Source organism: Ochlerotatus camptorhynchus, unplaced genomic scaffold (assembly GCF_037179485.1).
Source record: "Ochlerotatus camptorhynchus isolate MF236.1 unplaced genomic scaffold, CSIRO-AGI_Acam_v1.1 ptg000432l, whole genome shotgun sequence".
Taxonomy (NCBI): Eukaryota; Metazoa; Arthropoda; class Insecta; order Diptera; family Culicidae; genus Ochlerotatus; species Ochlerotatus camptorhynchus.
This window is the reverse complement of record NW_027040918.1, coordinates 2,937,114-2,951,990: the sequence shown is the minus strand read 5'-3', so window position 1 is coordinate 2,951,990 and position 14,877 is coordinate 2,937,114. Positions and strand designations below refer to the sequence as shown.

Sequence of the window (14,877 nt, the reverse complement as noted above, 5' to 3'; positions counted from 1 at the left end):
CAGCTGATAACAAGAAATGTCGGCAATAAACAACATGCAACAGCTCGAATGCACACGCGGCGGCGCCGCTAGTTTTTACTGCCCTGAGAGCGCCGCCTCCAATCGGCAAGTTATTGATCTACTCGTGCCTTATTGTAGAAATAACAAATTACCTACTATTTGAGAAATTCCAAACAAACCGTTTAAGTGACTGCTTTTTACGGGCACTTTTAGTAAACAAACTGCGTCGGAGGTCCGACACAGTTGGCAGCACTGCAGCGACTAATAAATTTCTCCCGAGCGGCGCCCTCAACCGGAGCAACTCGAGCTCCGAGGAGGAAACTCGCGCCGTTAGACGTAATTATGTTTACATGTTAATGACGTGTATCTTTCCACACTTTGAGATCGATCCCAAACAGCTGGCGCACCGCCGCCGCCGTTGCCGCTGCCGCGTGTATTTTCAGTGTTGCATTTTGTACCGCCACACTCACTCAGAAACTGCCTCCAAACTGTTCTCCCCTGCTTACTCGCTAGATTCCTTCCCCTCACTCAAACCCAGCAGTCGTGATGACGTCTCATCAAAGTTTGACAATCGCACGATTGACCTCGTTTTCAGTTTCTTACTCTTCCCTCATCCCCCCCCCCTGTTCGTTTGCTTGCTGAGCCATTGTTGTTTGCCATCATCGTGCTCTTTCGACACACTCATCATCCTCATCATCCACCTCGAAACATCGAAAACTGGAGTATCATTTTTATTAGTTTTCAGATTTTCCCTACCCATCGGCAAGCCAACCACCCACCCACCGACCCAAACAAACAACACTCACACTCACATTTGCCTTTCAAACGCAGAGCCAAGCGCGAACACTACTTCAACTCGAACCCAGGCCAGTCAGTGTGCCGCTTTCATTCTCACATTAATAAAAAAAAACTTTTTTAAATTAAACACAGAAAATCTCCCACGCGCTTCCACAATCACACTCACTCATCATGATTGCTGCAAGGCAGCTCCACCAAAACTCCAATAATAATAAAATCAAATTTTACGGTGAGCTGATGATTGTTTGAACGCTGACTTTTGAACACTGTTCTGAATCGAAATCCCATGAAAAAAAAAATGATGCACCGCCGTAAAAAAACACAATTCCGGATTCATCAGATTTCCTCTGACCCCGGTTCGCTTCGATTTGCGGTAATTTTTAATTAAAATCAAAATTAAAAATCTCTTATCGCTACTTGGCGATGCGATTTTGACGAACCTGTGAACTGTCAGACGGCTGCACCTCGCGCGATCACGTCTTCTTCCGGGAGTTATTGAATTCAAATTACAATACGCACGGCACCCGAGGAACGAGTGCATCCAAGCATGCCGTGACCGTGGGTGGTGCTACCAGCGAACCATCTTCAGCTCCCGTCCCGTCGTTGTCGTCGATGATGGAATTATTGAAATTTATGGCTTCAGTTATTGTTATTCTACTCCGGTCGCTCTTTCTCTATGCAGTTCGATTTCATGGGAAAATAAACATGTCTTATACACTCCCCCCCCCCCCCCCCCCCCACGCTACGCCGTTTTGATGCTGTACTTTGTGTTTTTTGTTTTTTGGAACACTGCGGAGCTTGCTAAACGTGTTCCCGTTGTTCTTGCTCTTTCTCCTATCTGTCCGTTACAGGATCTCCATCGAGCGGTCAGCCAAAGCCGGCTTCGTCGCCAGCGACGAGCAACTGCAGCACCGCTACGATCGCCCCTCACGCTAGTAACGCTTGTAACGCTAATAACGACCCGCCCAATAGCACCAGCGATAGCACTGCTAGCGCCACCACTGTCAACACTACTTGCAACATCAACAACAGTCAAAATGTCACCAACTGTAGTAGCACTAGTAGTAATGAAACCAACACCGTTTGCGCTCCGAGTCGGCCGGCTTCGAGCCCGACTATCGTGCCGCCGTCTCCTTTGGGCGCTACTTCCCTGACTCCGACTCTTGCCGGTGGCGATAGTCTAGCTCAGCTCAACTCCTTCCTTTCGCCTGCATTGGCAAACGTTGAACAGTTTGGTTCGTTTTTGGGTGAAGAAATCGCCAGCACTTGGCGACGTGGTCTGGAACTGCCGCCGCCTCCGCCGGGACTGGCAGCGGCCGCCGCAGCAGCAGCAGCAGCCGCCGCAGCCGCTCGCAACCATCCACAGCTACTAATGAACCATCATCATCATCCTCCCACAGATCTTACCCAGCACGATCAAGATAAAGCTAGCTCCCATCATGATAACTCCTCCAGTGCTAGCACACCAATCCTGCAGGATACCTCCCGCCATGATGAACACATGAACGGCGGAGGTTTCACCCCGATGCGAATGTCCAAGAGTCCACTCGAGGACAACAACAATACCCTCGGACCGCTGTCACATCCGGGACCTGGTCTGATACAAGGTCTGCCCTTCCAATTCCAAGAACGAGGACACTTCCGGTTCGCCGAAGACCTCCAACTGCCTCCGGGATCGATGGCAGGTCGCCTCGGCGATTCGCTCATTCCCAAGGGCGACCCCATGGAAGCCAAACTGCAGGAAATGCTACGCTACAACATGGACAAGTACGCCAACCAGAACCTGGACACGCTGCACATCTCGCGGCGAGTTCGCGAACTACTCTCCGTACACAACATCGGCCAGCGGCTGTTTGCCAAGTACGTGCTCGGTCTATCGCAGGGAACCGTATCCGAACTGCTTTCGAAACCCAAGCCGTGGGATAAACTCACCGAAAAGGGCCGAGACAGCTACCGAAAGATGCACGCCTGGGCGTGTGACGAAAATGCCGTCCTGCTGCTCAAGTCGCTGATCCCGAAAAAAGGTAAGTCATCGCTTTGCCAATCATTTTTCTCATAGGGTCCCGTCCCCCCTCCGCAAACTCTCCAAACAAACCGAGCACAGACATTTGCCCAAGTCATCGTACCCCGCGGAAACAGTCCGAGTATTGTTATTATATAATTTTTATTATTATCTTCATTAGGGATTGCCCCCCGGGGAACGGCCGCCGAATATTTTTTCTTTTAACCTCCACTCGGAAACAATTGCAGAGTCCTATCCCTCCCGAACAAAACTGGAAAAGCGGGTGCAATTAAAAATTCACCATTTTTTTTTTCGCAGCGCACCTGCACTCCACCCGTTTTTTTTTGCCATGGCCTGCTACACCAACTATTCCGAAAGACGATTTTAATATTCGAAGCTCAATGATACGCCCCTCGTCCCCCTCCCTGGGCGAATCTTTCGGGGGGTAGGGTGATTGCATCTCTCATCCTGTGCAAGTTGAAAATGCGCGCTCGGAAGCATAAATAATATTTTATTAAAAAAGTTTCTCGATCTCTTTCTCTCGCTCACTCGCTCGGTAAAGAAGACGATCCACGCCGCCATGATGGGGTTTGAGGGGCATCTCACTACAAAGTAGCTTTTCTGCTGCTACACTGTCCTATCCCCTGCACGCGGGCGTCTTCTTCCCAGACAACAATCTGATACGGTAGCATTTCGATGCTATTCAAACAGATTTTCGCTCGAGAACGTTGCAGTTTTTTTTTTCGGCTTGAGAAACTGACTCACTTGCCGGGAGGAAAGGGTTTCTGGTATTTATCTTTCATCGAAGAACCTTCAATTGCACCGGCAGCACAGCAGTGCCATTGGATGCGCTCAGACTCCGTCGAAAGATTAATATCAAAAATTTACCAAATTGGCAGATTTTCCCCCCGGTTGCTGCGCTCGGAGGAGAAACAGAGACTAATGAGTGAAGAGTCTTCTGTGCCAGCAGAATTGAGGTTCTGAACCTGCTGCATAACATAACCTCGAAGCGAATGGAAAAAAAAAGAGGCGATCCACTCGGAAGTGCTTCTACGACTTTGATCCCACTGCTCAAAAGAATCAAAAATGCTCTCCACTTGACTTTTGTGTGTGCGGAATGCGCTCGTTCCGTGCACAACTTGAAAGGGCAATCATATTTTTCCCCGGCTAAAAAAAAATCCCCTCTCATCTGGAGGTAAGCAGAACACAGAAATCTCGACTGCCAACCGAACCGGAAGAGCTATTGATTCATAATTAAAATTTCATTGTTTTCCTACGTGCCCCGGTAGCTCTTCCCACGCCAACGCAGTAGGAACGTCAATCCAGGCAACCGAGCCAAACCGATGGAGAGAAGTCTTTGATTAATCATAAAAATCGGTTCCACGTCGTTGGGTCCATCATCATCATCGTCGTCGTCGTCGGAGTTGTCGTCGTTTTCAAAGCGAGGGCGAAACAACAATAATAACTGTTTGAAAACAAGTGGCACCCCCTTCACTGCTACCGCCGCCGCCGCAGCCTATTGTAAATGTCACTTTTTTCACCACGAACGCAGCCATTGTTATTTGCGTGGGTAATTATTGAACGGTTGCTTTGATCGGATTTCCGATTTGAACGATTACACCCCCCTGCCTTGACTCCATCCTCGACAGCCTTCCGGTTCGTTCGAATGATTAATAGTCGCTCGAATGGGTCCGATTAAATGACGTTTCGGGAATGACAGCCGCCGGGATAGAGCTGTCAAATTAATCAGCCGTACTTTGAGAACAAGAATTCCGACCTTATTTTCACACCTTCTTCCGATTAAACATTCACCACCGAAAGAAGCATAAACTGGAGGGGAAAGGGTGTATCCTTTTGTGTTGAACATAGACTACAATCAAACTCATCTATTATTCACGGAAAACAAAGGAAGGAACCGCAAATTCACATGTGCTATTGCTGCTGCTGCTGCTCATCACTGTCTAGTCGTCGCTCGTGGAGCGATAATTATTGTCTTGAATAAATTATAGATAAAGGCAATTTATAGCGCAATCAAGACGGTCCCGAATTCTTCTACTTTGGCAACTTTTTCCGAGCGCAGAAAATCGATTACCCCTAATCCGCTCATTAAACTTGTTTCCTATCCCCCACCCACCCGCATCAGGATAGAAGAACTTGATGGAACGAGTTCGAAATAAAAACTCAAACATTTTCCTTCGAGACGATCCCCACCTCGTGTTTACATATGAAAATGAGCTCAACTTCTTCCCGGGAACGATACCAGAATTTCGGAAAAAGCTGATTTCACGCCGGCTTTGGATCGTTGCAAGATTAAAAACTTTTGCTTCGCGTCTTTACCGGCTCCCTCAGCGCAGGCCATCAATTAATTGACGTGTGTATGTGTTTGCCTACTTACATTCACCCACACTCACACCCCTGCGGAATGAAAACAAAGAACTGCTACAGTTCGAATGGGAGAATCTAATTACTTCCCTCTGCCGGAGAAAAAAAGGGTAGAATTTTCGGAAAAAGTACGAATCACTCCTGCTTCCGCTGCATACCGAATGAATCGTTTAAGACGCCTTCCCTCCCATGTACGGTGCCCTATCCCTCGTCGTTCGGAACAAGAAAAGGGCTGATTCGTCGGGAGCTCTAACGAGTCGTTTAATGATTAGTAAATATTTTTATTCTCTCCGTGCGGCGTCTGCCTCGTCCCCGTTTTTTTCCAGCGGGGGTTTGAGGAGGTCTTAAGCTTTCAGAAGCAGAAAATTAATGCGAATGTATCAGAATTTTAATGACGCCGACGACGCACGGAGAAAAGAATCACAACTCACATCCCACCCCTGCGAATGAATTTGACATTTGCTGTTTCCCATCCCCTCGTCACCACGATATGGCTTTCTAGCGTTCACATTGTCAGCTCATCAGCAATCGCTTTGTGTGACAGTCACAGCCGAAGATATTAAAAACTTTTTAATAACTTTTGCGTTGTTCCAAGATCGGAAATCTTCATTACAAACGGGGGTTGATATGTGAAAGCGCTTCAAAGTCAAACAATCACTAGGAAAATCTGTGCGCAAATTTACTCTAAATTGATGCAAAAATAACCGGCGAAACCAGTTCATCATGATAGCCAGCCAGCCAGCCAGCCAGCCAGCGCTGCAGAACTTTAAGCCAAAAGAAAAACGAGGAAAATTTTCATAATCAGATTACTATCATTACGGTTCACCTTCTCTCGTCATTTCTTCTCGCGCTCATTGTTGGCAGCCCTGACAGCGTTTCTCTCGTTTCTTTTTCGTCGTGTCCATCCCATCGCTATTGGATGCAGCAGGCGGCGCAATATGCTGTTGCTACTCTGTTGCCGTGGCAACTACCACCACCGCGACACGACCGATGTTCAATCGAATGACAGCAGAACAATAGCTGCCAACTGGTTTGAATGAGCGCAGCTATTCCCAAGCATATTACCAGTGCTGCCAGCAAGCAAAATGTCATTTATTTAAATTTTTCCCTGTCCGCCGCCCGTTCCTCCAGCTTGGAACGGTTTTTTTTTCTTTCTACCTCGCGCTGTCATTATGTGGCGAGCTTTTGATTGAGGTAAAACGATCTATGAATGGGACGAAAGCAAGATAAAGCGAAGAGTGAGGGAAATGGAAAAGACATGACAAGATCACATAATAATTGCATGATTCCGTCATTTATCTCGCAGCAGCGACCAACGGCGGCCATCATCCGTCGCCATTTTGCACTCGAAAGGCAACCATCTGTCAAACTAGTTTAATCCGATTAGGCATGGTCGATGGTAGGAAAATAAAAACTCTCCACAAATGTGGATCGTTAGATTTATCGATCAATTTGACAGTCCCGGAACCCCATCCGTATTTTATGGTGACCGGTTCGGTCGTTAATTGCAGTAATAGTTCAACCTCTTAAGCCGGGATTGGCCCTTGAAAAAGTTGAGAATTTATCTTCCGATAATTCAAAATTAATTGCGTTCGATAATTTTTCCGGCCAGCAGAGCAAGAACGAGGTGTAATTACTGCTAGGTTCCTATCCCTCCTAGCTAGCAGCAACATCAACAACCGGTGAAACGATTTACGATAGTGGGTTAAACCTTTCGACCTCTTGGCATTATCCCCGTCCTTACACTCACACTCAAACTGGACTCGACTGGTTACAAACTATCGTCTCCCGAAAGTCCCATTGCGGATCTCGAAGGCAGATAAAGATGTACACACGAAAGCTGGTACGACACAGGAAGGTCAGTGCCCCACACTCCGGACCGTGCTTGCTCCAAACGGCAGCAGTTTAAAAAGTTGCTCCTTTTTTGGACCGGTCAACTGCGCCCCTGCCCCACCTCTACTCTCCGAAAACACGGGGAGTCAAGGTTACCGGAGAGCACTTTCCAGTGTCATTTTCATAATGACGATGATGTTTCCTATCCCCCGCATCATCCATCGTACGTGGTGGTGCGGGTGGATGGTCACTTTGGCATTTAACCTTCTCCAAAATGAAGACATCACTCGTCGCATCCGCTTCTCTCGGAACAGCAGACGGTCGTCGTTTGTGTCGGTGGAGAAGGAGGGAGGAGGTTGAACCGTTTAGTCTGGCTCCAGTCCAGGAGTTAATTGCATGATAATAAATCATCCAGTGTCCTAACCCTCAATTTTTGGCTAGGCGCGAGCGACCATCGATTGCTCTTTGATTTTCGCCTTCCCCATTCATTCAGATTGGTGAAAAAAAAATTATGATTTTTCAACTAAATAGGGTGCCTTCGAAACGATCAAACAATTTTCAAGTTCAATGAAAATTTGCTTCCGCCCGAAATTGGATTTATTTGATTTTTATTAAACCCATGCCCCGTGGTTACACATTCGACATTAGTCTGCTCGCTCGTTGGTTAGCTCCTCGCTCTCGTTTTTTGATTAATCATTTCGCATTTGTTTCCCCTTCAATGGTCCCGAGAACCGGTTTGGCAGCGGAAAAAAAGAAGCAAAATAAAAGCATATTCCTTCCCCCCGAGGGCTCTCGAATTATGACCAATTACTCATAACCTCTTTCTTTGTTGCGCGGCGCAGCAGCCTGCTTACTTGCTCGCTTGCGAACCATCATCATTCTTCATCATAGTAGGTGCGATCGACGGTGGCGTCGTCGTCGTCATCGTCTTCGCCGTCAGGTGACGGCGCACCAGAGTTCAAAGATGGCCGCTCGTTCAACAGCTGATTTTCTTATTGTTACTGTCATCCCGGTATTCATACAAATAAATCAAACTGAACGATCATAGCAGCACAGTTTTAATAATAGTAAATAATGAAAATGAAAGTGGCTTCCACCTCCTCCACGACGGCCGCTGGAAGACGCGTAGGTGTCCCGATGACCTCCGCATACATAGACGGCGAGTTTTCCGCGTCCGATGCTCCCGAGTTGAGACGACTCCGGACACCACGCAAAATATACGACCGCAGTGGACAGTGATGATGATTTTTATATTGTCACGATGCCGCGGACATTAGCCTAAATCAAACCGAAATATAAAGCGTTTAAAGCCCAAGGTCCGAGACGTTCGTTTGAAGATTGCCATTCGGCGACGACCAAACAACGCTCATTTTAATTGAAGCGTGTATTATTACCCAGTTATTACAGTGTCCTACCCCTCGCAAGCGACATCAAAGCAAGCGTGGCACAAGAATCATTGTTTCGATTTGTTATTTTTTACACAACCGCGGAAACATCTACCGGGTTAATAAATCTCGGCTGCCATAAAAAAAACCTGCCAAAGGCAAATCTGGAGGCGGCCTCAGGAAGCGAAATTGGGTAATCGATTATGCCACCCTCGCCGCGTGTCCACTGCCGGGACACGAACCGGAAGGGAATTGATTTTTGTTTCGAACTCGAATGACTTTGAAACTTTCCTCAGCCCAATAGAACCGAGAAATCATAGGCAACTAAACATGAGTATTTATTTTAAATACTGTCGAACTCGTTTCCGGTTTCCTACCCCCACTTCCTAAAACTCGAAGAAAACTAGCGCAAACTTCTTTTCTGGGTTAAGAATCAACGCCGGGGGGAAAAAGGGGGTTAGGAAAAGCAATTCCGCCCCAATTAATTTTTCGGCTTGGCACGCGGCGCGGTACTTCGGGCACAGCCAGACAAACAGCAAATGTCAAAGTGACATTTGCCTACCCGTCTGCTAGATTGTTGCAAAACCGCATAACGCATGCCGTTGTTGGTGTGATTAAATTATCGGTGACCAATGGGCGTCGTGTTTGGTTTGGCTGCGATCCCCGTCACATCGCAGAGCCAGAGAGCATCGCAAATCGTTTGATTCCCGCGATTCGCGCGAAGGAACAGCAGGAGCATCAGCGAGTTTGTTTGTTCGAATGACATTATTTACGACACGCGCCCGTTCCGTCTGGTTCTTGCGACCCACTCTCGGGCGACCGCAACAAAACAAATGACTGGGAACCTCCTTGAGTGAGGAGCTTAATTTTAGAACCGATCTCCGAACCGAATAAACCGTGTTGTACGGATTGTAGTCACATAGTTGACTGCGCGAAGAATGTATTAATTAGATTAAAGATCAGCGCTAATGTGTAGTTATTTTGCAGACGGGGCGGCGGAAAATGGAGGGGCAGTTGATCTTTGCGAACTGACAGCTGCAATGGGTCGAACCTTTATTTAATCTAGAAGCCGGTTGCGACATCGTAACGACGGCGGCGACGACGACGACGACACCGCTTGCTAAGACTTCCTTTTCTTGAGGGAGCTCTAATTAAAAGTTTGCCCTCGAGAACCAAGATGGCGGAGGATGACTGTAGCGCACCTGGAATTTTTCATTAAGCGCTCTAACAACCGGAAAAGTGCAACTGGATCGGAAAACGATGGCACACCGATTGAAGGAAACTTTCTTCTGCAAGGCTTCCTGCGTGCTCAAATGACGGAAGAAAATGCACTGTTCCATCTTCTCTTCCGGAAGAAATGCGTGACGGGGTTCGATTCGCCCTCGCCCCACGGAGAAACCGGTGCACTTGTTAATAAATTAATTTTCCACGACAAAAACTTGAAGGAAACTTGATCCGTCCACCGACGCTGCCGTCCTGCTGGGTCGCCAACAGATGTAATAAATAATTTCCATAAATGTGCAATAATACTTAATTTACTGCTTCGAGGAAAGGAAGTGTGCGATATAGTTTTTTAGCAAACAATTTGCATGCATTAATAAGTGCTTCTGCCAGCAACATACACGCCCCCCAAAGGGAATCGAGGTCGCCGGGAGTTGTCTCACATGTCGGTATCGAAGAATACACGGTCCCACTGCTAGAGAGAACGAGAAAGAGAGTGAAATGGTTATTAATTTGTTTAGTGTGCTCATTATTCCCAATTTATTTACGGCTGCCACCGGCAGCCAGAACCATTTTTCCCTCCAACGGCGGTTATGATTTATGACCAATCGGCTATCGTTTCTTTCGCTGGTTGTAATTATGCTTTATGGTACTGCAGCAGTCAGTGTACGGCGGTGATGGCATAAAATTAAATCGCACTGCGATTATTATTTGCTTTCTTAACCCGCGGACGCCACTGGGGAGCCGGGCGACATCGAGAATATCAATAATCAAAGAGTCCTATCCCTCGCGCAGTTTGACAGCACGAAAATGGAAGAATAAGAGGCAGCGTCGTGTCCCCGCAGTATTAATCATTCCATCAAATTACCGCACGCCACATGTCAAAATAAACAATAGCCCAATTAGGCGGGCGGTGGCGCCATTTTGTGGACGATTTTCGATAATGCGCCCCCGCCCTGCTGACGGTCACTCTTGTCCGGAGGAATCTTTTGCGCTGAACAAGTTGAAAGAACCAAGGCCATCTGCGATTCATAATGGCTGTGGTCACCAGCTCATCGTTCGCTAGCACGCGATTATTGTTTTATTTGTTGTTGTTGCTGCTGCTGCTGCTGTTGTTGTTTATTTATTCATTCTGACTTTCGGACCCTGTGCTGTGCAAGCCAAACCGAAGGAGACAAAGCCAGACAAACAGTTGCCGCCTGTTCATCACTTGGCCGTCGTCGTTGCTGGTCGTCGAAGGTGGTTGTTTTCATATTTAAATACACTGAAGATTGGGGGGACGGGGGGAGGTGTAATATACGCGGTCCGGTTCGCGTTCCCTGGGCCAGCAGTTAATGGCCCTCGGTAACGGAATCGGAGCGTTTTCCAAGTGCTAATTGATCGGTCGCGGTGGTTGAAATTAGGGTTGGAAAGCTGATAAGACCAATAAGGGTAGCCTGATTAGAACTGTCACTGTTTGTGTCTCACGTGGGGGGATTTGGTGTTTTTTAAAGGTTATTTAGTTGGAAATGCTTGGAACTTGAATTGGAATGATGAAACTGATTTTTCGAAAATTTGTTGTGTACAAGACTCGATCGCATGGTTGATGAAGACTACGGTTAGTACATTTTTCTTGATAGTGAAAAATACTGTAGAAATTGAAGTGACTTTTCTCAAATCAAATGTTTGGTTTCCAATAAGGAGTACAACATAAATTGAAAATTAAGGGGATTCAGTTATTCTATTTCAAAACCAGAGCAAAAGCAGAGCAAAGCTCTTCACCTATTAAACGCTTTGATAGTACGCAGCATAGTTACACATCGCGGTGGCGCAACAGTAGTGCTCCTTTATAACTTTGCAGGTTCAAGAAGAACGATGCGCAATCAAGTGTCACTCGATTATGACGTCTGGGTTAGGGAAAACAGAGACAAAATTATCACTTTTCATTTGCCTATTAAAAAAAAAAAATTCCCTTGATTTGTTTTCCGTCGATCTTGTTTTCCGTGCTGAGCACCAATGCTACCGACGCCAGGCAGGCAGCTCCCACACCTGGACCCTACCTATCGACCCATCAACTCATGGACCGGCGACCATCGGCTTTACTTCCGTTCCGAAGGAAGACGTGATCAGAGATTTTATACCTCAAAAAATCCCGCCGGCACCGACTGGGATTGAACCCAGGCCTGCTGGGGTAAGAGGTAATTACGCTTACCACTACACCACCGGCTCCGCTTGAAAAAAAAAAAATTGAAAATTGAAAATTGTATCAGATTCGTAAAGTTATTTCCGATCTATTGGTGTGTTTGGATTTTAATTTCATCTAAAAATGACAAAGTTATAAGCGTTCAAAATCTAACACCTTTTCGTGACCGCTGCAATTTTAGATTTTCGACTTACCCCCTCTACCTTCCCGTAAGACGTAGTCTGCGTCAAAATCATGAAGTAGCTGTTTACATATTACGTGGACAGTTAAGGAAAGAGGGGGGTCGACACATTTTTTTTTAAATTCGTTTAAGGTTGCTCTTCCACGCGGGGACCAAACCTACTCCACATGGAGTGATTTGATGAGAAAGTCTTACAACTCGACTATGCTATGTTTTCCCAGAAGCTGATGATCCACAAATTCCCATTACGTGATTCGTATAACTTCACAACGAGACACAACCCTTCTGTGGAGCTCGTACAAAGTGCATTCTTCGCCAACTGTATCGGTCAGCATTCCTCTAATTGGGTTGTTGAGGGGTATGGAGGTTAATACATATATTCGTTAACTGCATTAAAAATGGAACCGAAATCCAAAATTTATCAATTTTGGTACACTGGAACTATTTTAAATAACTACGATTGCATTAGCAAAAATCACCATCTTAGCGCCCCTTGCACAGTGGGACGAAATCAAACAGTCTATTGAGTGTAGCACTTGGGGCAAGACAGCTTTCGATCATGAGTATAATAGGAGTTAATTTTGATTAACTCTGAGTAACTCGCATTGCTCAACAACATTTACACATAGCAACCTGGTTGTTGTGTGGAAACCGATGCTGTCAAGCAAAGATTGTTCAGTGGCAACATTTCAAAGGGGCGTAATTGCATTTGTAAATTTGTAATACGTATTTCATCATTTTAAGCGGTGCCCTTTCAAACTAAAGCTTAGCCGAGAAGATATTTCGGCAATGGAAAGGCAATTGCACTTTCGTATAGCACGCTGGGATTCTCGAACCAGAATTATCCGACAATTATCCAAGTTACAAGAAAATTGTCATACAATCCTTAGAAGACGTCGGACAATCTCTGGAAGGATTCCAGTCTATCGAAAAGGGGATTTATGACGGAGGGACTCTGAACTAGCCTAGGGGTGATTCCAGACAATTATCAGAAAAGATTTCATACACTCTCAGTACGGCTTCCGGACAATATCAGAGGGAACTTCGGGCAAACCCAACAGGGCTTTTGGACAGCCAGAAGGACGATTCCAGTAAAAATTGAGGGGCATTCATGACAGTCCAGAGAGGATCCCAAACAATCCCAGAAAGGATTCCGTACAATTCCAGGGAGATTCCAGACAATCTCAGGGAGGACTACAGTCACCCCAAATGGAGGATTCTGAACAATTAATCATATCGTCCGGCCATTTTTCACAGAGATGGCGCTGTTCCGCTGGTAGGAAGTGATAAAAATCCCCATATAGAATTTGAGAGAAGTGGGAATAATTTGCTTTCCCCTTACAGTTTAACCTGCTTTACTACCAGTCTCCAGAGAGTCAAAAAATTCAAATTTGAGAGAGAAAATTCTCTCACACGAGCTCAATCTCTCAACATGCCATGTATTTTGATGATACTCGATTTGTGATTTCCCTTTCACTGATTACAAAATAGAGTACCTGTCACTACAAAACATGTCTGGTACCTCTATATATGTATTTGAAGTCCGTCCGTCCAATTTTTCATATTCTGCACAAAAGATACTTTCTGCCCCGCCCCATACATAAAAATTGGCGGGAAATTCTGTGAGGGGTGAGCTATTTTGTGTGCAGAATGTGTAAAAAAGGGAGGGACTTCGGATGTTAGTCTAGTTTCCGATTGATGTCTCCGCAAAGAACAGCAGTGACATCTGAAGGAACATGAATGCAGAAGATTGAGAAAATGATCAATTCAAAGTAGCATGACAAAAAAGAGATCAAGGAGTTCCTGCATCCCTTCGACGATCGCTCATGTAAGTGTCGGAATAGAATCAACTATGAAGTTGGCCAAAACTAATATATTGTGACTTGGGATGAACAGCTACATTAAAGACCGCATTCGTCAATGTTCCATTTGTGCTAAATGTACAAACAACAACACCAGGCGATGAAAATTTTAACCCGTTTCTGATCACAATTTTCATCTGTCTTTTTCTAAGAGTATCAGGGGAAACAACTGAAGTTTCTAGGGACAGCTTGCAAAATTAATTTTGCTGGTCACTCAATAAGTAGTAATTTTGAGTTTCCTCATGCCAGAAACTAATTCCATATAACAAGAAGCCTCTTAGATCGATTTCGAGAGGTTGAGTATTAATGTGCATGATATTAGGTCAAATTCTAACTTCTTTGGTCTTGAAATCACATCACCACATCACTTCGAAGATCATCAATCCCTAGAAAGCAAAAGAGGCCCTTGTAACTTGGATCTTTTAATAATGAAAACATAATATTGCCGTTTCATGGACATCATGCTATATTAAAAGTTGATAATCTGACGCTAAATGCTAAATTTTCTCTTAATTGAAAATATTTAAGCAAAAAATTCTGTCAGACGGTGGTAGTTTCCAGAACTTCATATGATGAAAAATACGAGACTACTTTGTTCATTTTTGATTTACTCTGAGTACAGCTGTCTTGCCCCTAGGTGTAGCATTTTGACGTCTTCTAGAATGCTTCTTCAATTATTAAAAAAAAAAATAAAAATTCAAACAACAAAGTTATGGTTAACAAAACGGTTTTTAAGGGGGGGCTACCTTTGTAATCTGCATTCCTTCGGAAGGGAAGTAAAGCCGTTGGTCTCCGGTTCATGAGTTGATGGGTCGATAGGTAGGGTCCAGGTGTGGGAGCTGCCTCCCTGGCGTCGGTAGCATTGGTGCTCAGCACGGAAAACAAGATCGACGGAAAAGAAATCAAGGATAAAAAAAATACCTTTGTAATCAATTTTCACCCTATAACTTCGTCCAGTTGAGCGATAGAAAATTATCGTGTTGGACAAAGTTTCTTAAAATGATGAAATCTATAATGTTTTGAGAGATGTT

General features: G+C 45.4%; 1 protein-coding gene across 5 annotated transcripts in view; it reads left to right on the top strand.

Annotated features, from left to right (window-relative positions):
• The window catches only part of cut (homeobox protein, cut), a 435,692-nt gene that overhangs the window by 394,947 nt on the left and 25,868 nt on the right, over positions 1-14,877 (top strand). For 3 of the 5 annotated variants that reach the window (XM_065234145.1, XM_065234144.1, XM_065234148.1), the window contains one exon: positions 1,650-2,822. In XM_065234145.1, the coding sequence (XP_065090217.1) occupies positions 1,650-2,822 (1,173 nt within the window). The remainder of the gene's footprint in view (positions 1-1,649; positions 2,823-14,877) is intronic. The other 2 variants (XM_065234147.1, XM_065234146.1) reach the window with 1 other exon arrangement.